Raw genomic sequence first — 27,384 nt, 5'->3', positions numbered from 1 at the left:
TTATCTTAATCGGCATGAAGGTCATAACCGAAGTAATCATATGCTGATTAAAACCACTGGTTTTTCGGAGCTATCTTTCAAGTGATTAACATGTAGACATCGTAAGCGGCGTTCCAGCTGTGTATTTGATCATGTGCTAGCACCAGCCGAGCGAGCCTCCCTCTTTAGTGTGAGGGAAGTGTGTCCGGGAACAACTGAATGTACGCTTCTTAGAAGTCGTTTTCAAATACAAACTTCATATGTCCGAACTCAGAATCAAATACGCTCTGCAAAAATAATATGTTCCCTGTGGTAGAGCGTTTATTTTGATTGGCAATTTTTCTGCATTTATCAGAGTGCCAATCAGGTAGCCTGATTTCAGATGTGTCCATGTAAACAGAATTATTAGCATGTCAATTATTTAATCAAAATATTATTTTAATCGGACTGTCAACAATAATTGCATTACTGTGTGCATGTAACCGCCCTGAAGCTACAAAACTGTCAGTGTTCAACCTTAACATGTGATGACAATACAACAGAACAGATGAACAGGAATGACATTTACTCTAACGGGTGGCCAAAAAAAAATATATCTTAAAGCCATGCCCCTGCTAAGCCATGCCTCCACTCCAGAGGAACCCATTGCTACAATGAACCATTACATGTTCTTCCAAGAACCCCCTTAAGTATCCATTGAATAGTAATGGTTCCTTGAGGAACTCCAGGGTTTCTCGAGTCACCACTCATTCTAAGAGTGTAGTTCTGTTAGAGTCTATGGGCCATACTTGTTGCCATAGTCAATTTTGGAGGTGACTTTCTGTTTGAGCTCCTTGAACTCGTCGCTAGGCAGCGTGCCAGACAGGAGCTGGGAACGCCATTCCATCAGATCCCACATCAGCCGTTGGACCTGCACCACACGCTTCTTCTTATTGGTCTACACAGAAAGACAAATGGTTACACACACACACCATGCACACAGACACACACACACACACACACACACACACACACACGTACAGATGTGGGATCTTAATTTGATCACTATTTTGATACTGCATATTTTCCTGCACAACAGGAAACTTGTAGTATATTCAAGGTTTAAAACAGCTTGTAAAGTTTGTAATTTCCACTTCAAAATGTCAGACTATGTCAAACTAATGTCAGAATAATTTAAATTTCCTGTTGCTGATTATTTTCCTGATGGAGCAACCTGGCTCAAATTAAGATCCTTAATTTAAGATCTGTACATGTACATGTGCACGTACACACACACACACACACACACACACACACACACACACACACACAAAGAGTGTTGAGGTGTTTACCACATAGAGTTGTTTCCAGATGCTTCCCCACTCCCTCAGAGTGGTGGTCACCTCCTTCACTAGGGGCATCTCTGCTGACAACACCACCTCCTGGTCCCTGTGGAATTAAAACCATATATTACTGACACACACACAGACGCACACATGCACACACACACACACACACACACACACACACACACACACACACCACTCACCCTTGCTTTTCAATGATGACCTTCCTCAGCTGCACTACGCTGGCCGGGAATGCTCCCTGTGAAGGTATGGGGGGAGAGAGGTAGAGAGCGGGGAGAAAGGACAGACATAAAGAGTGAGGGAGAGAGTACATAGAAATCCTATTTGCTCACTTCCTCGCCAAAATAGTATGCACTTTCACCCAACGCATCTACCCTGTCTTAACCTGTCCAGGTGTTGTCTTACCTGTCGATCCTTGTTCCTGACTAGGTAGCCTTTATACCAGCCTGCAACCAGGGAACAAAGGGCACAGTCACAGGACATACACATATCACATCCAGTGACAGCACACACACCTACACACACTGTAAAACTGTCTTAGTAGTAATCAGCTAAAATAATGACATCCAGACACACACATTATTCCCAGTCAAACCACAACATTCCCAGTCAGCTCCCTCACCATCGCAGGTCTCCTGGATGTGGACTGTGTCCCCAACCTCCAGAGACAGCTGCTTCACCCCAAGGCCAATGAAATTCCATGTTACTAGGGGAGACACAGAGAGATGGCCAATGAATGTCACACCAGTAAGAGAGCAGAAACCGAACCGAAACGAACCATTAGCTTTTGTTTGCCACACTTTAAACCCAACAAAAACAATCAACGTTCCTTGTTCGGGGGAGGGTATGTTCGATTTTTGTTTTGCTTGCTGGGGAACAAGCGTATACGCTGACTGTACAAAACATTAAGAACGCCTGCTCTTTCCCTGACATAGACTGACCAGGCGAATCCAGGTGAAAGCTATGATCCCTTATTGATGTCACTTGTTAAATCCACTTCATTCTGTGTAGATGAAGGGGATTACAGGTTAAAGAAGGATTTTGAAGCCTTGAGACAACTGAGACATGGATTGTGTATGTGTGCCATTCAGAGAGTGAATGGGCAAGAGAAAAGACTTCAGTGCCTTTGAGCGGGGCCTGGTAGTAAATGCCAAGACCTGCAACGCTGCGGAGGTTTTCACGCTCAACAGTTCCCTGTGTGTATGAAGACAGTGTATATACTCAGTGTATATGTGCTTGTTCAGATTACAAAAAGAAAAGAGGATATGTTTGTACGACTATGTCAAGAATTGTGTGCCTTCTTTAACATGTCCAATAGCAATAGTTATACCCCCCCCCCCCCCAAAAAAAAACGTTCTTGTCCATCAGTAATAATATGGTTGTACACTGTCTTCCATTGTTCTGGTGTTTTACAGGTCTGTGTACACATGATGCTAGAAATGGAAACCTACTCACGCCCACTGTACCACTGCTCTATTTGTGACAGCCAGAAACCTCATGTTACTTCCTCCCTTCTACACTTCCTGTGTTTTCAATCGAACACAAAAGAAGATTTATCAATTTTAGAATTCATTTCCTGCAATTCTACACATCTTGCCCTGAGATGTAGAGAAAATGTTGCAGTCTTAAAGCAAGTTTGCTGCAATTCTACACATTTTGCCATTGGGACGGAGACTATAGGGCTGTGGCGGTCATGACATTTTGCCAGCTGGTAATTGTCATGCAAATGCTGCCGGTCTCACGGTAATTGACTGTTAATGAACCTAAACATGTTTAGCATCTCCAGGCTTTCCACGCATACACAGGGGGGGGGGGGGGGGGGGGGGTTGAATAAATCCATTTAATATAGTCTACACCATCACAATAACATTAATTATTTATTTGGTTGTGGTAGAACTATAAACCTGGGAATGTCTTAGGACAAATGTAAACATATGAACTGCATGGTGTGACGTTATACTGATGGTTTGGAAAACGTGGCGAGAAAGGCATGCACTCTGACCCTTGTGCTTCCAGCGGAGAGAGAGACCATTGCATTTCTGCTCTGCACTCTTAGAAAAACAGGTGCTATCTCGAACTTAAAAGGGTTTTCCAGCTATCCCAATAGGATAACCCTCTTGAAGAACCCCTTTTGGTTCCAGGTAGAACCCTTTTGAGTTTCATGTAGAACCCTTGACAGAGAGGATTCTACATGGAACCAAAAAGAGTTCTACCTGGAATCAAAAAGAGTTCTACCTGGAACCAGAAAGGGTTCTCCTATGGGGACTGCCAAAGAACCCTTTTGGAATCCTATTTTCTAAGAGTGATCTTGTATACCAAGCAAGTTATGGTATATCTAATCAATGGAAGATGACAGAATTAAAAGTGAAATGTGAAAGAAAGGCCGCAACGACCAAAAGCTGCTAATTAGGCTATAATCTGAATGGAGTTGTTGTCACGTGTAGGTTAACTCTAGGATGGTGAGAAGCGCAGCAATGCAGTTAGCTAGTTTCTCTCAGTGTGACGCAGTCAAGACAGGTACTATGTAATCGGATGGAGTAATAAATAACTAGCAAGAAGTTAGTCTGGCATGAGTTAACAGCGGTTGCAGTCTCTCCCACTGTGCCTGCTCCAGTGCTCTGTCTTACACATACATTCACACACACACACTGCACAGACTCCACCTCCCCATAGCCTACAGCTTGTCGCTCTGTGCCTCTCTCTCTCCCTCTCTTTTCTCCATAGCTCCAAAGTAGAAAAACAATTGGCTTTTCTGCTGCTTCCCTCACTCGGATCAGACCGGGTCAATAAGGTGACGGGTCTGGTTGTCCTTTAGGTACTTTCGGAACGAGTTAAAACTGTTTATTTATACATATTGGGTCCGGCGCTTTCGCGTGTCCATTTCGGAACAGGACCTGTTACTCCCATCACAATTTGTACTCATCATTCAGATTGTTCAAATTCAATCAGGAAGTGTTTAGAGAGTGATTAGAGGGACAATAGAGTGCTGAGTACCAGGCCATTAGCGAGGGCCTTTAGTAAATTTGGTAGGCTACCCATCAGCTCCATTAATTTACGCAGTTTGGGATGGGATTACCTTGAACAATGGTCACCGGGAATTGGACTGCGGGTCATGACTCATGACTGACGGTAAGGTTACCATGACAGCCCTAGGCGGAGAGAAGATTTTTGATTTTATAACTCACTTCATGCAATTCTACTCATTTTGCCATGGGGTGGAGAGAAATGTTCGACTAACAAAATCAATGGGTTGCTTCAGTCTGTAATTCGACCATGATTTCTACACGTTTAGACGAACTAACACATTTTTTTTTTTTAATTTAAACTCATTCGGGGGCTCAATTTACTGTTGAGAGTTAGAATAGTAGAATACGCAAGGTGAAATGAAAAACATTTGGTTGTGCATCAGCAGTTGTCTACTATTCTAACTCTCAGTTCCTGAGAGTTAAACAAAAGCCTGTGGGGCCCATCACTGTTCTAATGCATTGTAGAACTACTGCAGCAAATACAAACCCTGCTCTGAAGATCAATATGTTTATGTTTATGAAAAGTGACAGTGATAGAATCAGTCTTTCTGATTAGGAAACATGCCAGGGCATGCTATCATGTGTGTCAAGTGATTCCTGACAGTCATGTCACAAAGTCACTGTCTGATGCAGCCACTGAAGCACTCTAAGCACCCATTTTGTTTCTCTGAACATGGAGGTCTATCAGTGATCTCGACCTCATCTCCCTCTATCATGTCTGTGCAGACAGTCAGAATGTTAGTCAGTTACCTGAGGTCTGCCCACTTCCTGTCAAGGAGGAAGTGAGGGCGATCGGAGATCACCCTCTGCAAGCTAGCAAGCAAACACACACAAGCACATACACACATACACACTTAAGACTGCACAGGTGCGTGTGGGTTACTCACCTACGCCATATCGCTCCGTTGTGGTCGTCATCCAAGGAGCCATGACTGCCTTTCTTTTCTCTCTCGCCACCTCTCTCCCTTACACTCTTTCTCTGGGTGTCTGAGATACGTTCTCCGCTCTACCTCTCACTTCTGCGTTTTTTTTGTCTGTGTATGAAAGCAGATAACTCCTCCCCCTCTCCTTCCTTCCTCTTCACTTTCTCTTCTCAGCTGTCATGGGATAACCGTCTCAGTAGTTGTTAATGTAGAGGCCTGTTCACTAGCTGTAGCTCTCTATGTGACCTCACTCTTAGAAAAAAGGGTTCCAAAAGGTTATTCGACTGTCCCTACAGGAGAACCCTTTTTAGTTCCAGGTAGAACCTTTGTTGTTTCCAGGTAGAACTATTTTTGCCCGTTGTGTAGAGGGTTCTATCTGGAACCAAAAAGGGTTCTTCAAAGGGTTCTCCTCTGGGGAACTTTTAGGTTCTAAATAGCCCCTTGTGTAGTCCGAACGATGAACCTGTTCTCAATGAGTGTTCAATGGGCAGCGTGAGTGTACTATGTAAGGCAATAGTTTAGTCTAAAGTGGCAAATGATCTTACTAACTTGTTGGCAGCCTATCTGAAATACATTTTTTTCCATATGCCAACTATGTTCGATATAAAACACAACAGATACTTGGCAACATGTTTCAGCTCCTGCTTGGGCAGTGCTCCTAAAAAACACAAGCTTCTCTTCTCTCTCCTCTTTCTGCTCCTTTGTGTGTGTGATGGAGTGACCAGACAGAGTGATGTAGCCAGCCCTGCATCTAGAACAGCTTGTGCCAGTCCACTCCCACTGTGGATGTAGCCTAATCTTGGTAAACCATCTGGGAGCTAACAATTCTGTTCCGCTGCACGGAGTCAATAGGCAATAGGAGGCTAGGTGTAGCTTACTACTGCAACACCAATCTCTCATTATGAGTGATGGGACTGTAAAATTGATGTGTAGCGTGTAGTTGCCTCACTTATCCACAAGAGGGTAGTATACGTTACATTTTACAAGAGGTCATAACTATACACACAGTAGTTGCACACTACAAGCAAGTGTTTGCTTTTTAGAAACATGAGAACTGAACAAACCCACACAAATGAACTTTTATTTTTCAAAATTTGAGTTGATAACATAATAATTGATTGTCTATGATATAAAACTATCCAAATGTGGTCAAATTGATTTCTGTATAACACACCCGATTTCATTCAAGAGACCTCTCTCATGCACAGTCCACAGCATGCTCGGTTCGCCACAGCAAGCATCCATGGTCCATTACTTACATGATCCTGTGGGAACAGAATGGAGAGATGCTATATCAGAAGACCAGCGGTGGGGGGGGGGGGGGGGGGGGGGGGGAGTACTCAATTGTCATTCTTGAGTAAAAGTAAAGATACCTTCATAGAAAATGACAAAAGTGAAAGACACCCAGTAAAATATGAATTCTGTAAAATTCTAAAAGTTTCTGGTTATAAATGTACTTAAGTAAAGTGATGGAAAAAAGTATTCAATTGTCATACTTGAGGAAAAGTACAAAGTAAAAGTAAACGCTACACATCAAATTCCTTATATTTAGCAAACCAGACGGCACAATGTAATTTTTGTCATTTATTTTTACAGACAGGGGGCACTCTCCAACACACTCCAAATCCTTTACAAACGCAGTATTTGTGTTTAGTGAGGAAGTCGCGATGACAACACGTTATATTGATAGGTGCGTGAATTGGAACGATTGTGCTGTTCTGCCTGAGCATTCGAAATGTCTGGGTGCATGTTTGCAGAGCTGCTGGAAAACAGCCCCAGTACTACACACAAACACACATTAATTTATAAATTATAATGGATTCATAATTAGTCCTTCCCACTCAATTAAACAAATCAATGTCCCCTGCAACCCTAAATACACAACTCAAACGCCCCTGTTTTCAAATCCCTTTTGGCCCGACAGTCTAGGGGGGGGGGGATGGTAATGAGACCCGTAACATAACTCATGCAAATTATAATTGAAATAACCACGACAACTGAAATAATACCGTCAAACTCAGGGTTTATTTATAACCACACGGTAATGGGGGGAGCAGGAAAATGAGCTGAGCTGGACCCAAGGAAAGAAACAATAAGTATACAAAAACACCCCTAAGCTAGACTAGCCTACTTTAACAACAGCTAACTAACCAAAAATACAGTGGGTGGTCCGCCCAGTTCTAACTAGTGTATTTAACAAAGTTCACCTACGGGGTAGTGTATGCCCATGGGCAACTTGTCTTGGTTTCCCCCTTTTCCCACCAGCAACAAACAAACACCATAACAATACTCACAGGGGATGACAAAGTGCTATGGAGGTGCACAAACAAAAAGCGAGTGAAACACAGAGATCTACATACATGGCATTTACAAAGAGATTGAGCTCTAGAGCAAACAACTGATGGGGTTTTTAAACCAAGGGAAAGGAACTGTGATTGGGTAGGAAACAGGAGGAGGTGTGTCTTCTGATTGATGGGTTGATTGTTGACTGATTGGGGAGTAATGATTTTCACCTGTGAGGGGAGAAGGAGAGAAAAGAAACACACACAGGATACACACACACACAGGATAACTGTATCCGTAACAGCCCCACAAAAAAAACAAAAAACGATCTGTGCATTCAAACCTTTTTGTTCAGTGTGTGTTGCATACCGTATGTATATTTTTGCAATCGTGTTAGAACTCAGACTGGGAATAGTGTGTCACAATGTATATACAGTTGAAGTCAGAAGTTTACATACACCTTAGCCAAATACATTTAAACTCAGTTTTTCACAATTCCTGACATTTAAACCTAGTGAACACTCCCTGTCTTAGGTCAGTTTGTAACGGTCGTCGGTGGAAGAAGGTGAGGACCAAAGCGCAGTGTGGTACCTGTTCATGTTATTTAAACGGAACACTATCAAACTAAGAAACAAACAGCACAACCGAAACAGCTCCGTCAAGTGCAACCCACACTAAACAGAAAAATAACCCACAACTCAAGGGTGAAAACAGGCTGCCTAAGTATGGTTCTCAATCAGGGACAACAATTGACAGCTGCCTCTGATTGAGAACCATACCAGGACAAACACAGAAATACCAAATCATAGAAAAAAGAACATAGACTGACCACCCAACTCACGCCCTGACCATACTAAAACAAAGACATCACAAAGGAACTAAGGTCAGAACGTGACACAGTTAGGATCACCACTTTATTTTAAGAATGTGAAATGTCAGAATAATAGTTGAAAGAATGATTTATTTCAGCTTTTATTTCTTTCATCACATTCCCAGTCAGTCAGAAGTTTACATACACTCAATTAGTATTTGGTAGCATTGCCTTTAAACAGTTTAACTTGGGGCAAACATTTCGGGTAGCCTTCCACAAGCTTCCCACAATAAGTTGGGTGAATGTTGGCCCATTCCTCCTGACAGAGCTGGTGTAACTGAGTCAGGTGTGTAGGCATCCATGCTCGCACACGCTTTTTCAGTTCTGCCCACAAACGTTCTATAGGATTGAGGTCAGGGCTTTGTGATGGCCACTCCAATACCTTGACTTTGTTGTCCTTAAGCCATTTTGCTCATTGTCCATTTGGAAGACCCATTTGCGACCAAGCTTTAGTTGATGTCTTGAGATGTTTCTTCAATATATCCACATAATTTTCCTAACTCATGATGCCATCTATTTTGTGAAGTGCACCAGTCCCTCCTGCAGCAAAGCACCCCCAAAACATGATGCTGCCACCCCCATGCTTCACGGTTGGAATGGTGTTCTTCGGGTTGCAAGCCTCCTCCTTTTTCCTCCAAACATAACGGTGGTCATTATGGCCAAACAGTTCTATTTTTGTTTCATCAGACCAGAGGACATTTCTCCATAAAGTACGATCTTTGTCCCCATGTGCAGTTGCAAACCTGGCTTTGGCTTTTTTTATGATGGTTTTGAAGCAGTGTCTTCTTCCTTGCTGAGCGGTATTTCAGGTTATGTCGATATCGGACTTGTTTAACTGATACTTTTGTACCTGTTTCCTCCAGCATCTTCATAAGGTCCTTTGATGTTGTTCTGGGATTGATATAAGGTAGTAGTTTTGGAATTGTTAGCTAGATTACTTGTTGGTTATTTCTGCATTGTCGGAACTAGAAGCACAAGCATTTCGCTACACTCGCATTACCATCTGCTAACCATGTGTATGTGACAAATAACATTTGATTTGATTTGGATTTAAAGGTGGAATAAAATAAATAAATAAAAACACTTCAAAAAAGTTTCCACTATTTACAGTAGCTGAGTGAGCAGCTGATTTATCATGTGGTTTATCTGGGGCAAAGGAAGTGGCTGTGTTGACTAACGAAAAATCTTCAAATGTTCTTTGACAAAGAGAAGTTGGAGGCTGAAATTTCTTTGCTAAAAAAGTTTATGTGGAATGCAACCAAGGAGATTACGTGTGTGTGTGTGTGTGTGTGTGTGTGCGTGCGTGTGCGCGCGTGTGGACATGTTTAACTATTCCACAAGAATAGAAAACCAACTAATATTTGACCAACTAGGGACATTTTGTTAGTTCCCAGAAGGTCAAATGCTATTTCTAGGGGGTTTAGGGTTAATGTTAGAATTCGTGTTAGGGTTAGAATTGTGTTACGTGTTAGGGCTAGGAGCTCGGGTTAGTTTTAGGGTTAGGATTAGGAGATGGGGTTAGGTTTAGGGTTAGGGTTAGGAGCTAGGGCTAGGTTTAGGGTTAAGGTTAGGTTTTAGATTAAGGTTTGGGTTAGGGTTAAGGTTAGGGTAAGAGTATGGGTTAGGGTTAGGTAAAAGTTGAGGGATTAGGAAAAATAGGATTTTGAAAGGGACTGAATTGTGTGTCCACACAAGGTTAGCTGTACAAAACTGTGTGTGTGTGTGTGTGTGTGTGTGTGTGTGTGTGCGCACTGTGATACGTTATCACCTTGACCTGATAACAGTAGGGAGGTAGACACCTTGCGACTCACAAGGAGAAAACAGGGTGGAGCTGACAGGTGTGTGGGGTCTGGTGGGGCTGGAGAGAGGTCGTCAGGGACAGAGATGAAGGGACAGAGATGTGTGTTTGTAGGTGAACCCATATTTAAGCAGGAGAAATGAGGCATAGACACTTGGATAGAAAATAAGTTGTTGGGGAGAGAGAGCAACAGCCACAGACAGATAGAGCAAACGAGAGGAGGGGAAAAGGTCAATAAACGATTGATAGGGAATGCAAGACAGAGAAAAAGAGACCCACATGAAAAGATTTAACACCATATCAGCAAAAAGTGATTCCAGAGAGAACAACTCTGCCAAATCTGAAATCTGCGTGTTCTCGGCTAAAAATACCATTCTAATACCAGTAAAAAACACACAACAGCTGTCTGAGACTCCTTAAAATGACTCATTAAAGAACATTCCAGTCCTCTCTAAAGTCCCGGGGCAAATCTCAAATAAGGACACTCTATGATGAGCTCTTGTGAAAAGTAGTGTAATGGTGTATATGAGGAAGACAGAAAAGAGACGTAGAAGGATAGCATGAGAGCTAGCATTGAATTAACTTGCTAAGCATGGGGGGGCGACTTGTACAAAAGTCCGTGGCTAATTCAGATCTGTATGCTAACTGGCATCTTGTTTTGAAAGGTTTCCCTAATTGAAGGACAGCTTGTTTACCATGCATTGTGAACAGGTGTGAAACCAAGTTATAAATTGTATTTATCATGCGAGTGGAAGACTATTAAAGTTAATGCCAAAGTACATTTAACCACGGTAGAGAGAAAGAGAACAAGGGGGGGGGGGGCAAGAGAAAATGAGTCATACACACATGCGCGCACCCGCATCACGAACGAGTCTTTGGTTCCCATACAGTCTGACGGAGTCGAGTAACGTTAGAGCAGAGAGGAGGAAAGAAGAGAGAGATGACACAGTACAGGAGTTGGAGTAGCACTGAGACTGCGGTGAGTTTTACACGTTCTCTTATTCCAATGTCAGTGACAAGTGAGTACATTTGTACCAGGTGACATCAGATCTATACTTAATGGCGGTAACAAAAATACTAACCTATTAAACGGTCAAATTCTACCACATAACCTCCTCAGGAGGTTTTACTTTATTTCTAAGACCTGTTTTTGACCAAGTTCAAAAACCCATTTAATAGGTGATCTGTTCTGAAGCTTATTAATAAGCTACCAAAAATTACTTTTCAACTCACTCAGCCAGTCACATGCGCTGTTGTTACACAGTGTACACGTAACCTGCACGTAACTGGGAACACAATGGCAAGCACAGAGGTCACCAATTCTCTGGACCTGAGAATGAGGGAGTGTGAGTGGATGATCTGTCTATGGAGTGAAACCCGACGGATCTGTTTGTGTCTTTATTCCAGTAGAAATAGAGGGGATTTGGCTGAAATAGAAACAGGAACAACTACATCTGGTTATCATTTTTTTATTTTTAAATCCAGTTGGATAAACACTCCAAACAGCTTACCTGACAGCTCGGTTCTCAGGCAAATCTCTGGTTAAGACACAGGTGTTTGATCACATTAACAAAATTGTTCAATTGGTATTGAAAGCATCTCACCAATCATACTCTCTTGGCACTTTGGGGTGGCAGGTCACCTAGTGGTTAGAGCATTGGGCCAGTAACCGAAAGGTTGCTAGATCAAATCCCCGAGCTGACTAGGTAAAAATCTGTTGTTCTGCCCCTGAACAAGGCAGTTAACCTGCTGTTCCTAGAATACCATTGTAAATAAAAACTTGTTCTTAACTGAATTGCCTAGATAAATAAAGGTCAAAAAATGAAAAAGTCTCATTAGTCATTCCAGGCCCAGCTCTAGAGAAAAAAACACAGCTGAAACTCTTTGGCTGGATTCCAACTTTCTATGCAAGAATGGCTTCCTTTAGCAGGATGGTTAGGTAGATAAATTGTTCCTTTGCTTCCCTTAAAACTACTGATTCAAACCCATCCAGTCCTTTCACCTTTCAATGGTCCTGAAATAACACAAATAGACTCAGGTCAAGAGAATTGGAATGTAGATCATCTAAAAGGTCATGTGAGGTCACTTCCACTTAGCATAAATCCTTGTCCTGTCACAATGTATACAAAGACCCCCCTCCCCCCCAAAAAAAATACTAAACACTAATTATACTGTCTCATTATACTGTCTAAGTCCCAAATGGCACCCTATTCCATATATAGTACACCACTTTTGACTAGGGCCCATAGGGTTCCTAAAGGGCTCTGGTCAAAAGTAGTGCACTGTGTAGGGAATAGGGTGTAATTTGGGACAATGACCAAGGCTATCTAACAATAACACGTCAACTCATCTCTGTATGACACAACAACAATTGGTATTCGAACATGCAGTTGAAGTCGGAAGTTTACATTTATTGGAGTCATTAAAACTAGTTTTTCAACAACTCCACAAATTTCTTGTTAACAAACTATAGATTTGGCAAGTCGGTTAGGACATCTACTTTGTGCATGACACAAGTAATTTTTCCAACAATTGTTTACAGACAGATTATTTCACTTATAATCCACAGTATCACAATTCCAGTGGCTCAGAAGTTTACATACACTAAGTTGACTGTGCCTTTAAACAGCTTGGAAAATTCCAGAAAGTGATGTCATGGCCTTAGAAGCTTCTGATAGGCTAATTGACATCATTTGGGTCAATTGGAGGTGTAACTGTGGATGTATTTCAAGGTCTACCTTCAAACTCAGTGCCTCTTTGCTTGACATCATGGGAAAATCAAAAGAAATCAGCCAATACCTCAGAAAAAAAATTGTAGACCTCCACAACTCACAACTGGTTCATCCTTGGGAGCAATTTGCAAATGCCTGAAGGTACCACATTCATCTGTACAAACAATAATACACAAGTATAAACACCATGGGACCACACAGCCGTCATACCGCTCAGGAAGGAGACGCGTTCTGTCTCCTAGATGAATGTACTTTGGTGCGAAAAGTGCAAATCAATCCCAGAACAACAGCAAAGGACCTTGTGAAGATGCTGAAGGAAACCGGTACAAAAGTATCTATATCCACAGTTAAATTAGTCCTATTTATCGACATAACCTGAAAGGCAGCTCAACAAGGAAGAAGCCACTGCTCCAAAACCGCCATAAAAAAGCCAGACAACAGTTTGCAACTGCACATGGGGACCAAGATCGTACTTTTTGGAGAAATGTCCTCTGGTCTGATAAAACAAAAATAGAACTGTTTGGCTATAATGACGATAGTTATGTTTGGAAGAAAAAGGGGGAGGCTAGCAAGCCGAAGAACACCATCCCAACCGTGAAGCATGGGGGTGGCAGCATCATGTTGTGGGGGTGCTTTGCTGCAGGAGGGACTGGTGCACTTCATAAAAATAGATGGTATCATGAGGGAGTAAAATTATGTGGATATATTGAAGTAACATCTCAAGACATCAGCTTGTGGAAGCCTCCCTGAAACATTTGACCCAAGTTAAAGGCAATGCTACCAAATACGAATTGATTGCATGTAAACTTCTGACCTACTGGGAATGTGATGAAGAAAATAAAAGCTGAAATAAATCATTCTCTCTACTATTATTCTGACATTTCACATTCTTAATATAAAGTGGTGATCCTAACTGACCTACGACAGGGAATTTTTACTAGGATTGAATGTCAGGAATTGTGAAAAACTGAGTTTAAATGTATTTGGCTAAGGTGTATGTAAACTTCCGACTTCAATTGTATATACAAGTCTGACATTCTCCTCAAAGTTGCAATCCGCCACAGACAGGATGTACACTACCGCAGGTGTGACTGATCCAATGTGTATCACAGAGAGTAGCCATTTTGTGTCTTACTACTATAGCTCTGACTAACAATATGTGTCAATGACGTCAGCCATTGTGGGTCAACTTACTTGAGCGCAACCATTGCGTGTCCGACTGGCCGTATCACGTTCTTTTTAAAAATGTATTTAACCTTTATTTAACCAGGTAGGCCAGTTGAGAACAAGTTCTCATTTACAACTGCGACCTGGCCAAGATAAAGCAAAGCAGTGCGACACAAACAACAACACAGAGTTACACTGGGAATAAACAAACATACAGTCAATAACACAATAGAAAGGTCTATACACAGTGTGTTCAAAGGAGGTAAGATAAGTGAGGTAAGGCAATAAATAGGCCATAGTGGCGAAATAATTACAATTTAGCAATTAAACACTGGAGTGATCGATGTGCAGAAGATGAACGTGCAAGTAGAGATACTGGGGTGCAAAGGAGAAGAAAAAAAATAACAGTATGGGGATGAGGTGGTTAGATGGGCTATTTACAGATGGGCTATGTACAGGTGAGCTGCTCTGACAGCTGGTGCTTAAATTTAGAGAGGGAGATATGAGTCTCCAGCTTCAGTGATTTTTGCAATTCGTTCCAGTCATTGGCAGCAGATAACTGGAAGGAAAGGCGGCCAAAGGAGGAATTGGCTTTGGGGGTGAAATATACCTGCTGGAGCGCTTGCTATGGGTGGGTGCTGCTATGCTGACCAGTGAGCTGAGATAAGGCGGGGCTTTACCTAGCAAAGACCTATAGATGACCTGGAGCCAGTGGGTTTGGCGACGAGTATGAAGCGAGGGCCAGCCAACGAGAGCATACAGGTTGCAGTGGTGGGTAGTATATGGGGCTTTGGTGACAAAACGGATGGCACTGTGATAGACTGCATCCAATTTGCTGAGTAGAGTGTTGGAGGCTATTTTGTAAATGACATCGCCAAAGTCAAGGATCAGTAGGATAGTCAGATTTACGAGGGTATGTTTGTCAGCATGAGTGAAGGATGCTTTGTTGCGAAATAGGAAGCCAATTCTAGATTTAATTTTGGATTGGAGATGCTTAATGTGAGTCTGGAAGGAGAGTTTCCAGTCTAACCAGACACCTAGGTATTTGTAGTTGTCCACGTATTCTAAGTCAGAGCCGTCCAGATTAGTGATGCTGGGCGGGCGAGCAGGTGCGGGCAGAGATCGGTTGAAGAGCATGCATTTAGTTTTACTTGCATTGAAGAGCAGTTGGAGGCCACGGAAGGAGAGTTGTAATGGCATTGAAGCTCGTCTGGAGGTTAGTTAGCACAGTGCCCAAAGAAGGGCCAGAAGTATACAGAATGGTGTCGTCTGCTTAGAGGTGGATCAGATAATCACCAGCAGCAAGAGCGACATCATTGATGTTTACAGAGAAGAGAGTCGGCCCGAGAATTGAACCCTGTGGCACCCCCATAGAGACTGCCAGCGGTCCGGACAACAGGCCCTCCAATTTGACACACTGAACTCTGTCTATAGAAGTCGTTGGTGAACCAGGCGAGGAAGTAATTTGAGAAACCAAGGCTGTTGTGTCTGCTGATAAGAATGTGCTGATTGACAGAGGCAAAAGCCTTGGCCAGGTCGATGAATACAGCTGCACAGTATTGTCTCTTATCGATGGCGGTTATGATATCGTTTAGGACCTTGAGCGTGGCTGAGGTGCACCCATGACCAGCTCGAAAACCAGATTGCATAGCGGAGAAGGTACAGTGGGATTCGAAATGGTCAGTGATCTGTTTGTTAACTTGGCTTTCGAAGACCTTAGATAGGCAGGGTAGGATAGATATAGGTCTGTAACAGTTTGTGTCTAGAGTGTTTCCTCCTTTGAAGAGAGGGATGACCACGGCAGCTTTTCAATCTTTGGGGATCTCAGACAATGCGAAATGGAGGTTGAACAGGCTAGTAATAGGGGTTGCAACAATTGCAACGGATAATTTTAGAAAGGGAGGGTCCAGATTGTCTAGCCCGGCTGATTAGTAGGGGTCCAGATTTTGCAGCTCTTTCAGAACATCAGCTATCTGGATTTGGGTGAAGGAGAAATGGAAGAGGCTTGGGCAAGTTGCTGTGGGGGTTGCAGGGCTGTTGACCAGGTTAGGGGTAGCCAGGTGGAAAGCATGGCCAGCCGTAGAAAAATGCTTATTGAAATTCTCAATTATAGTGGATTTATCGGTGGTGACAGTGTTTCCTAGCCTCAGTGCAGTGGGCAGCTGGGAGGAGGTGCTCTTATTCTCCATGGACTTTACAGTGTCCCAGAACATTTTAGAGTTTGTGCTACAGGATGCAAATTTCTGTTTGAAAAAGCTAGCCTTTGCTTTCCTAACTGCCTGTGTATATTGGTTCCCAACTTCCCTGAAAAGTTGCATATCGCGGGGGCTATTCAATGCGAATGCAGAACGCCACAGGATGTTTTGTGCTGGTCAAGGGCAGTCAGGTTGGGAGTGAACCAAGGGCTATATCTGTTCCTGGTTCTACATTGTATTGAGGTGTTGTGTTCATATTTTAGACAATCATATCATACACTTTCTCTCTCAAATTCCAACACACACTGATAAGATACCGAAGTCAAATCAATTCAGAAATACACATAGAGAAACGTGAACACAATAGTTCTTTGAACACACAGATGTACTGAATATGTATTTGTATTCATTTATTTTAATGACACTTTATTTAACTAGGCAAGTCAGTTAAGAACAAATTCGTATTTACAGTGACAGCCTACCAAATGGCAAAAGGCCTCCTGCGCGGACGGGGGCTGGGATTAAAAATAAAAATATAGAACTAAACACACATCACGACAAGAGAGACACCATAACACTACATTACGAGAGACCTAAGACAACAACATAGTAAGGCAGAAACACATGACAACACAGCAGGGTAGCAACACCACATGACAACAACATGGTAGCAACACAACATGGCAGCAGCACAACATGGTAGCAGCACAAATCATGGTACAAACATGACTGGGCACAGACAACAGCACAAAGGCAAGAAGGTAGACACAACAATACATCACGTGAAGCAGCCACAACTGCCAGTAAGAATGTCCATTATTGAGTCTTTGAAGAAAAAGATGAAGATAAAACTGTCCAGTTTGAGTGTTTGTTGCAGCTCGTTCCAGTCGCTAGCTGCAGCGAACTGAAAAGAGGAGCGACAGGGACGTGTGTTCTTTGGGGACCTTTAACAGAATGTGACTGGCAGAACGAGGGTTTTCTGTATGTGGAGGATGAGGGATGCAGTAGGTACAGTATCTCAGATATACAGTGACTACGGAAAGGATTCAGACCACTTGACTTTTTCCACATTTTCTGAGGTTACAGCCTTATTCTAAAATGCATGAAATGTTGTTTTTTTCATCAATCTACACACAATACCCTATAATGACAAAGCAAAAACTGCTTTTTATTATTAATAATATGTTATTTTATTATGTATTATTAATTTATTACAAATAAAACAACTGAAATATCACTTTTACATAAGTGTTCAGACCCTTTACCCGTACTTTGTTGAAGCACCTTTGGTAGCGATTACAGCCTCAAGTCTTCTTGCATATGATGCTACAAGCTTGGCACAGCTGTATTTGGGGAGTTTCTCCCAATCTTCTCTGCAGATCCTCTCAAGCTCGGTCAGGTTGGATGGTGAGATTTGCTGCACAGATATTTTCAGGCCTCTCCAGAGATGTTTGATCGTGTTCAAGTCCGGATTCTGGCTGGGCAACTCAAGGACATTCAAAGACTTGTCCCAAAGCCACTCCTGCATTGTCTTGGCTGTGTGCTTAGGGTTGTTGTCCTGTTGGAAGGTGAAACTTCGCCCCAGTCTGAGGTCCTGAGCTCTCTGGAGCAGGTTTTCATTAACGATCTCTCTGTACTTTGCTCCGTTCATCTTTGCCTCGAGCCTGACTAGTCTCCAAGTCCCTGCCGCTGAAAAACATCCCCACAGCATGATGCTGCCACCACCATGATTTCACGTAGGGATGGTGCCAGGTTTCCTCCAATCTTGGTTTCATCAGATCAGAGAATCTTGTTCTCATGGTCTGATAGTCTTTAGGTGCCTTTTGGCAAACTCAAAGCGGGCTGTCATGTGCCTTTTACTGAGGAGTGGCTTCTGTCCGGCCACTCTACAATAAAGGCCTGATTTGTGAAGTGCTGCAGAGATGGTTGTCCTTCTGGAAGGTTCTCCCATCTCCACAGAGGAACTCTAGAGCTCTGTGAGAGTGACCATCAGTTTCTTGGTCACCTCCCTGATCAAGGCCCTTCTCCTCAGATTGCTCAGTTTGGCCGGGCGGCCAGCTCTAGGAAGAGTCTTGGTGGTTCCAAACTTCTTCCATTTAAGAATGATGGAGGCCACTGCGTTCTTGGGGACCTTCAATGCTGCAGAATTATTTTGGGCACCCTTCCCCAGATCTGTGCCTCAACACAATCCTGTCTTAGAGCTCTAATGACAATTCATTCTACCTCATGGCTTGGTTTTTGCTCTGACATGTATTGCCAACTGTAGGACCTTATATAGACACGTGTGTGCCATTCCAAATCAAGTCCAATCAATTGAATTTCCCCCAGGTGGACTCCAATCAAGTTGTAGAAACATCTCAAGGATGATCAATGGAAACAGGATGCACCTGAGCTCAATTCTGAGTCTCATAGCAAAGGGTCTGAATACTTATGTAAATATGGTAAAAAAATTCTTAAAGAAAACTGCCTTCGCTTTGTCATTATGAAGTATTGTGTGTAGATTGCTGAGGATTTTTTTTATTTAATCCATTTCAGAATAAGGCTGTAACGTAACAAAATGTGGAAAAATCCAAGGAGTCTGAATACTTTCTGAAGGCGCTGTATGCTTTCTCACAGACTGTGAGTCAAACAGACATACAGACACACCCCTTTGTGCCTTGTCTGTGGGAAGGCAGTCTGTCGTGGGGGTCTGTCAGGACAGCAATAGACATTGGGGGCTGCCCAGATATGGACATACACTATTGGAAAGAAGCTTTGCCAAGAGTCCTCCAGTAAAACATAGAGTGGATGAATCTGAGAGAGAGCAGAGTGTGTGTGTGTGTGTGTGTGTGTGTGTGTGTGTGTGTGTGTGTGTGTGTGTGTGTGTGTGTGTGTGTGTGTGTGTGTGTGTGTGTGTGTGTGTGTGTGTGTGTGTGTGATTGGTAGAGGTATATGTTATGGTGAGAATGCGTGTGTGTTTGGGGGATCTGAGAAATAAGTCTGTCTGAAGAGATGAGTCTTCAATTTGGTGCCTTTCCATATGTGGTCAGAGTCAAGGCAAACAATCTCTTCATATCTTTTTGTCTTTCTTCCTATTTCTTCATATTTTCTTATCTCTCCCCTTTCTCTCTCGCTCCACCCTCCTCTCTACCCTCTCCACCAACCTTGCCCCCCCCCCCATTTCTATCCCTCCCCCAACCCCTCTACCACTCTAGCCATGTGGTAGTAAATGATATACTGTTTAAGTGATTAGACTTCTACATTCCAAACCTGGAGCATGTCCCAAATGTCCATTTAAGCAGAAGAGGGAGGGAGAGCAAACACCCCTTGCGACTTACTGACGTACATTCACAGACACACGCACACACACACACACACACAGGTTATCTTATCAGTCTCTCTTATTGAATATTCCACCACTAGACATGTGTAACTGCTGCCCTCATTTTCCATCTCACTAATCTTGATAGCTTAGTAAGTGAGCAATATTCGTCTGCTGCCATTTGCTTAAATTTGCTTCCTATTTTCTGATAGTGGAAGTACTTGCACTTGTAAGTAGCTCGGTAAAGTATCTCCTTGCAGTATAGCGGCCATGTTACTTTGTTTTTGGGGCTGTCTGACTTTCTGTTGCTCTGTGGTTTTTAGATGAAGTTGTGACCTGAATGCGAAAGAAAGCTGAGTGATATGGATAACATGGAGCAGTGTGGACCAGTCACCAACAGAGGGCGGTGTTCTACAGCCCATCGTCACATGCTGGACCAACCATCGGACTCCTCATCGCCCCTTCACTCAGAGGACCTGTGATACACTGACCTCTCCATCCAGAAACCAATGCAATTGGACATATACATATATATATATATCAAATATACACAAACATACCAAGGAAAATAGCTCAAACACACAGATGAATCTCCATCCACGTACATCAGTATGGATACAGCCACACCCAGATGAAGCTTCTCTAAAGGATTTATCCACTAGTCCGGACTGAGTTGTTGTAGGGCAGGGGTTAGGGTTGGGACTGGGTGTAAGGGAGGGGTTAGGGTTGGGACTGGGACTCCAGTGAGGATGCTGTCTATGGTGATACTCGGTGTTTTCCTGTCCCTGCTCATCCTGCTGACAGTGTGTGGTAACGTCCTGGTTTGTCTGGCCGTCTGCGCCACACGACGTCTCCGCTGCCTCACCAACTGTTTCATCGTCTCCCTCGCCATCACTGACCTGCTGCTTGGCATGCTTGTCCTGCCTTTCTCCGCCCTCCTCCAGCTCAGCGATTGGCCTCTGGGGCCGACCATCTGCAACATCTACATCTCATTGGATGTTATGTTGTGCACCGCCTCCATCCTCACGCTACTGGCCATTAGCCTGGACCGCTACCTGGCCGTGACCGCGCCCCTTAGATACTCCTCACTGGTGTTGCCGAGGCGAGTTGCCTTTGCTATGGCGTTGGTGTGGGCAGTGTCGCTAGCAGTGTCATTCCTGCCAATCCACCTGGGATGGAACACGGTGGACGGCAACGTGCAGAATCGCGGCCAGGGGGACAACATGACAGAGTGTAACTTTGAGCTGAACCCATCGTACGCTGTCGTGGACTCCTCCTTAACCTTCTACCTCCCCCTGCTGATCATGTGCTGGACCTACCACCGTATTCTTCGCATCGCTCGGGCGCAGGCCAGGCGCATCATCCACGCGCGCCCCAGACTTAACAACAACAACAGCTCCTCGTCAGCCCCTCGTCAACTCACCTCAGTAACAGCGGTGGCTCTACGGGAACACAAAGCCACAGTGACTCTAGCAGCAGTGATCGGGGTCTTCGTGGTGTGCTGGCTGCCCTACTTCACCCTGTTTACCATTATGGGTCTGAAGAAGCAGAACTACCCAGCAGCCTACCCCGTGGTGCAGTGGCTGGGGTACATCAACTCAGCTCTGAACCCTTTGCTCTACGCTGCCCTAAACAGAGACTTTAGGTCCGCCTACGCACGCCTGCTGCGCTGTGGTTACTACGGCTACGGCAGGGGGAGGGGCCGGCCACCATACCCCAACACATTCATGACAGGTAAAAGGAACAAGGGAAAAGACAACATACACTGGGAAGGAACATACACAATAACTCATGACTCCAAAAGCCTTTTTTTTCTGGTGTCTAATCAAATCACATCACATCAAACTTTATTTGTCACATGCGCCAAATACAAGTGCAGACCTTACCGTGAAATGCTTACTTACAAGCCCTTAAAATAACAATAACAAGGCTATATACAGTGGGTACCGGTACCGAGTCAGTGTGCAGAGGTACAAGTTAGTTGAGGTAATTTTGTACATGTAGGTAGGGGTGAAGTAGATAATAAACACTGAGTAGCAGCAGTGTACAAAACAAATGGGGGGGGGGGGGGGGGGGGTTTCAGGTCAATGTAAATAGTCCGGTGGCCATTTGATTAATTGTTCAGTAGTCTTATGTCTTGGTGTTAGAAGCTGTTTGGTCCTAGACTTGGCACTCCAATTCCGCTTGCAGTGTGGTAGCAGAGAGAACAGTAATATGACTTAGGAGACTGGAGTCTATGACAATTTTATGGGCTTTCCTCTGACATCGCCTATTATATAGGTCCTGGATGGCAGGAAGCTTGCCCCAGTGATGTACTGGGCAGTACGCACTACCCTCTTCAGCACCTTATGGTCAGATGCCGATCAGTTGCTAGACCAGGCGGTGAAACAACCGGTCAGAATGCTCTTGATGCAGCTGTAGAACTTTTTGAGGATCTGGGGACACATACCAAATCTTTTCAGTCTCCTGAGGGGGAAAAGGTTTTGTTGTGCCCTCTTCACGACTGTCTTGGTGTGTTTGGACCATGATAGTTTGTTGGTGATGTGGACACCAAGGAGTTTTAAACTCTCTACCCGCTCCACCACAGCCCCGTCAATGTTAATGGGGGCCTGTTCGGCCCGCCTTTTCCTGTCGTTCACGATCAGCTCCTTTGTCTTGCTCACATTGAGGGAGAGGTTGTTGTCCTGGCACTACACTGCCAGTTCTCTGACCTCCTCCCTATAGGCTTTCTCATCGTTGTCAGTGATCAGGCCTACCACTCCGGTGTCGTAAGCAAACTTAATGATGGTGTTGGAGTCTTGTTTGGCCACGCAGTTATGGGTGAACAGGGAGTACAGGAGGAGACTAATTACACACCCCTGAGGGACCCCAGTGTTGAGGATCAGCATGGCAGATGTGTTGTTGCCTACCCTTACCACCTGGGGGTGGTCTGCCAGGAAGTCCAGGATACAGTTGCAGAGGGGGGTGTTTAGTCCCAGCTTAGTGATGAGCTTCGTGGGCACTATGGTGTTGAACGATGAGCTGTAGTCAATGAACAGCATTCTCACATAGGTGTTCCTTTTGTCCAGTTGGGATAGGGCGGTGTGGAGTGTATTTCAGATTGCATCATCTGTAGATCTGTTGGGGCGGTACACGAATTGGAGTGGGTCTAGGGTTTCCAGGATGATGGTGTTGATGTGAGCCATGACCAGACTTTCAAATAAGTCCATGGCTACCGACGAGAGTGCTACAGTGGCTGGCAAAAGTATTCACCCCCTTGGCATTTTTCCTATTTTGCTGCCTTACAACCTGAAATTAAAATTAATTTTGGGGTGGGGGGGGTTGTATCATTTGATTTATATAATATGCCTACCACTTTGAAGATGCAAAATATTTTTTATTGTGACATAAACAAGAACAGAAAACTTGAGCGTGCATAACTATTCACCCACCCAAAGTCAATACTTTGTAGAGACACCTTTTGCAGCAATTCCAGCTGCAAGTTTCTTGCCCAAGGCAAAACTGCTCCAGCTCCTTCCAGTTGGATGGGTTCCGCTGGTGTACAGCAATCTTTAAGTCATACCACAGATTTTCAATTGGATTGAGGTCTCAGCTTTGACTAGGCCATTCCAAGACATTTAAATGTTTCCCCTTAAACCACTTGAGTGTTGCTTTAGCAGTATGCTTAGGGTCATTGTCCTGCTGGAAAAAAACATCCCCACAGCAAGATGCTGCCACCACCAATCTTCACAGTGGGGATGGTGTTCTCGGGCTGATGAGACGTGTTGGGTTTGCACCAGACATAGCGTTTTCCTTGATGGCCATAAAGCTCAATTTTAGTCTCATCTGACCAGAGTACATTCTTCTATATGTTTGGGGAGTCTCCCACGTGCCTTTTGGTGAACACCAAATGTGGTAGCTTATTCTTTTCTTTAAGCAATGGCTTTTTTCTGACCACTCTTCCGTAAAGCCCAGCTCTGTGGTGTGTACGGCTTAAAGTGGTCCTATGGACAGAGACTCCAATCTCCGCTGTGGAGTTTTGCTGCTCCATTAGGGTTATCTTTGGTCTCTTTCTTGCCTCTCACATTAATGCCCTCCTTGCCTGGTCGATGAGTTTTTGTGGGCGGCCCTCTCTTGGCAGGTTTGTTGTGGTGCCATGTTCTTTCCATTTTTTAATAATGGATTTAATGGTGCTCCGTGGGATGTTCAAAGTTTAAGATATTTTTATATAACCCAATCCTGATCTGTACTTCTCCACAACTTTGTCCCTGACCTGTTTGGAGAGCTCCTTGGTCTTCATGGTGCCGCTTGCTTGTTGGTGCCCCTTGCTTAGTGGTGTTGCAGACTCTGGGGCCTTTCAGAACAGGTGTATATATACTGAGATCATGTGACAGATCACGTGACACTTAGATTGCACAGAAGTGGACTTTATTTAACTAATTATGTGACTTCTGAAGGTAATTGGTTGCACCAGATCTTATTTAGGGGTTTCATAGCAAAGGGGGTGAATACGTATGGGCGCACAAGTAATTTTTTTTCACTTCACCAATTTGGACTATTTTGTCTATGTCCATTACATGAAATCCAAATAAAAATCAATTTAATATATTACAGACTCGGTCAATGGTGAGACTGCGTGGACAGAATATACAATTCTTGTCTTCTGGTCTTGTATCCCTCTCAGGTGGGGGGAAAGTATGTGGAGGGGAGGTGGATCTGCTGTGTGGACACACCTCTTCCTGCAGGGCGGGGCCAAGTGAGACAGGTATGATGCTACAGGAAGTCAGCAGAGGAACGGCCACGCCGTCTCCTCAGCACAGCAACGGGGCCGCTGTCGCCAACGGCAACGACAGGTAATGGAAATCACTACTGAGCTAAAAAAAAAGCACAAAATGATCTGTTTAATAATTTGTATTATTAAACAGTTGATACCTTATACCATTCTGTGTCCTGTGTGTCAGATCCTGCTGACCCTGCATCTAACTGTGAGGAGGACTCAGTGTCCCACCAGTCATGTACGCTGAGCCCAGCCAGCCTGACCCACACACCTAGCCCAGGGGTCAATCACATCACTGACAAGTAAGACACACCCTGAAGTTATTCATGAGTTCATAAGAAGGCCATGGATGAAAGCCAAAAGTTCAATCTTGTAATAGTTACACAAATAACATAAGATGTTTTTTTTACGGTGAGAAAACGTTGCGTCTTTTTCCTTTCCAATAAAATGTTCATAAAAGTGAACCACTACTCTATGTTCTCCTCCAGGACACAGGGACTATTTGGCCATCTCCAGAAAGGAGAGCAGGCTACGAATGTGAAGGAACTCATCCAAAATATCACACGCAATCCAGAACAAGGATACAGAGGACTTCCAACCAAAAATGTTTTATCAGAGTCTATTTCTATCCCTTCAACCAATGAGCAGTGACTGGGGAAAGCCACGAGTCACTTTGTTCTCGAACACTGATACCTGGAAAGAAATATCACGGGATGGACAGAGAGACAGAAAGACTAAAACTCTCTTCCCAGCTTGGTAGTGGACTCTAACCACTGCTGTTAGTCGTATGAACCTGAGGGCTTCCAATGTAGCAGATACTTTGCCCCCAATCAATGGAATATGATACCACAACCTGACAAGGAGACTAGACGCTTAGCAATTATTTAATTTATATCAAAATAATCAGTCTTCTGAGAGAAAAATAAAAAAACATTATTTGACAGTGTTTCATCTTTATGGGGAATTGTATGATTGTGCAGCTACTGTATATGTGTGCTCTATGATGTTGTTATACATGTATGTGTGTGTACATGTACTGGACTAAAATATGTCCCAGAAAGTCTTGGAATCCAATATTTGTCATTTCTAACCAGAGTGCCATCTCTGTTCTTGTAAGGTTGTGAAGGTATATCCCCTACTTTCAGGGATGGTACTGAATGGTGGGGGTGGAGTGGTGCAGTCAATGGTATTTACCACAGTAGTCAAGGATTCTAATAATAGTATAGCATTTATTTGCTTCGTGAGCTCTCTCATGGTAGCCTAATCAGAACCTTGTACAAAAAGGATGAAAAATAAAAGTAAAGTTCTTGAAAAAAAAGGAACATAACTTGTTTTTTAGGACAAATTAACAGAGGTTTTTAGTTTGTAAAGAAATGTGGCATATTGCTGGTCTGCACACATCAACAGCCAGTCGCTTAGGCCCAACCTGCCGGTGTGCTGGTACTAATGGTTTCTCACAACTGATGGCTTATACGATTGTGGCTAGATGGAAGTGACTTTGCGCAGCAGGTTATGAGAACTAACGCAGCAGGTTAGGAAAATTAAAATAGCAGGTTAGGAGAACTGGAATAAGGTTAGGAAAAGCTCAAATGCTACAGTTGTCCCCGACGCGACAACTCGATGGAGTTGTACTCCATCTACAGACAACCATAAAAGCCATCAGTTCCAAGAAACCATCCGTGGCCTACCGCCACACCGGTCTGCACACAATAACCTCCTGTCGCTTACAGAAGCAGCATTGAGCTGGCACTGAAATACCTTTAAGAAATACACTGTTTAAGAATTAGCGGGAATGCTAGTAGGCTAGTGCTAACCTCATAGCTAGGTCTACAGAGACAGCTATACAGTAAGGATAATTTTACATAGCAAACATCTACCCAAAATAAAATAGACCATTATTGATTAGGATAAACTAAGTAATATTGAAAATTCAACCAAAATTACCCCCCCTCCCCCTCGCCCAGTCTGTAGAAATATACGATAACTAAAACTAAAATCAATGTCAGGCCTACAAAACTCAAGGACAGAAACCGGGCGCTCTATCAACCTTAATGACTGTCCCAAGGAGGAGACTTGTGAGTGAGATGTGTCTACAAACATTCTGATGAGGCAGAAATTGTCTTGGAATCTGATATTTGTCATCTCATTTCTAACCACAGCAGGCTACAATCAGTGTTCTCCATTTCCACAATCCAGCCGTCGAGTCGACAAAGCACATGAATCATGTCTAAAGAATGCCTACTGATATAGAGGTAAGTGAGGGGAATGGGCAGATACGAGTGCCTGTTCTCAACTACAATATGGAGGTCAGTTTGGGTTTTAGGGCTTCATTCAATCAGATCCGCTTTAGCCAACATCCGCATAGCCGTTGTTTTGGTGTGTCAAAGGTGGAACTGCTTTAGAGCTGTCAAATCCACAAGTGGCTTCCGGCATTACACCTAAAGTGACCATTGCCAATGTTCATGGAGTTGCATTAACAGAAATCCCATGCAGCCTTGTTTACAAGTTTCAACACCGGAACTTGAGTTGTAAGGTACACCTCATTAGGATTTGAGTAAGAGATGGATTGAAGCCTGGATTCAAACCAGGGACCGCTGCGCCACTCAGAAGTCTTAAAGAGGAGGGTATAGTATTTTTACATCTAGTCCAGGGGAGGGTTATGTCATTTGTAAATGATGAAATGTTAATATGTCTCAGTTTTTTAGAAGGAGTTGCTGATAAAGCTATATATCGATGTGTGTTTCTTGCCCATGATGTAGGATTATTTATCAGCGTTATTGACCTCACAATAGAGTTTAACCGATTAATCGGAATTGTCGATTAATTAGGGCCGATTTCAAGTTTTCATAACAATCGGTAATCGGTATTTTAGGACACCGATCATGGCCGATTACATTGCACTCCACGAGGAAACTGCGTGGCAGGCTGACTACCTGTTATGCGAGTGCAGCAAGAAGCCAAGGTAAGGTGCTAGCTAGCATTAAACGTATCTTATAAAAAACTATCA

General features: G+C 43.6%; 2 protein-coding genes across 3 annotated transcripts; one reads left to right on the top strand and one right to left on the bottom strand.

Annotated features, from left to right (window-relative positions):
* Nucleotides 1–441: 441 nt before the first annotated feature.
* Nucleotides 442–5,296, bottom strand: LOC100305235 (dedicator of cyto-kinesis 2). Its single transcript, NM_001165140.1, is given in 6 exon segments — nucleotides 442–916; nucleotides 1,311–1,407; nucleotides 1,508–1,563; nucleotides 1,731–1,771; nucleotides 1,948–2,031; nucleotides 5,239–5,296. Coding segments are annotated over 6 exon segments (483 nt in total). The 5' UTR covers nucleotides 5,282–5,296; the 3' UTR covers nucleotides 442–754.
* Nucleotides 5,297–10,811: 5,515 nt separating this feature from the next.
* LOC110488654 (histamine H2 receptor-like) lies at nucleotides 10,812–25,315 on the top strand. 2 transcript variants are annotated; one of them, XM_021560966.3, is made up of 5 exons: nucleotides 10,812–11,205; nucleotides 19,945–21,355; nucleotides 24,285–24,453; nucleotides 24,562–24,679; nucleotides 24,866–25,315. In XM_021560966.3, the coding sequence occupies exons 2-4, from the start codon at nucleotides 20,371–20,373 to the stop codon at nucleotides 24,569–24,571; spliced, it is 1,164 nt and encodes a 387-aa protein (XP_021416641.2). In that variant the 5' UTR covers nucleotides 10,812–11,205; nucleotides 19,945–20,370; the 3' UTR covers nucleotides 24,572–24,679; nucleotides 24,866–25,315. The 2 variants fall into 2 exon arrangements, with proteins under 2 accessions (XP_021416641.2, XP_090054356.1); XM_090198230.1 differs by lacking the exons at nucleotides 24,285–24,453; nucleotides 24,562–24,679; nucleotides 24,866–25,315 and having other exon boundaries at nucleotides 19,945–21,626.
* The last annotated feature ends 2,069 nt before the right edge of the window (nucleotides 25,316–27,384 follow it).

The sequence above is a fragment of the Oncorhynchus mykiss genome, chromosome 14 (genome assembly GCF_057628025.1).
Source record: "Oncorhynchus mykiss isolate SJ-2025 chromosome 14, ASM5762802v1, whole genome shotgun sequence".
Lineage (NCBI taxonomy): Eukaryota > Metazoa > Chordata > Actinopteri > Salmoniformes > Salmonidae > Oncorhynchus > Oncorhynchus mykiss.
The sequence above is the reverse complement of the archived record's forward strand: the minus strand, read 5'-3'. Positions and strand labels throughout refer to the sequence as shown.

Coding starts and splice junctions, on each gene's coding strand:
- LOC110488654 (XM_090198230.1), top strand. CDS start 20,371: ATGCTGTCTATGGTGATACTCGGTGTTTTCCTGTCCCTGCTCATCCTG.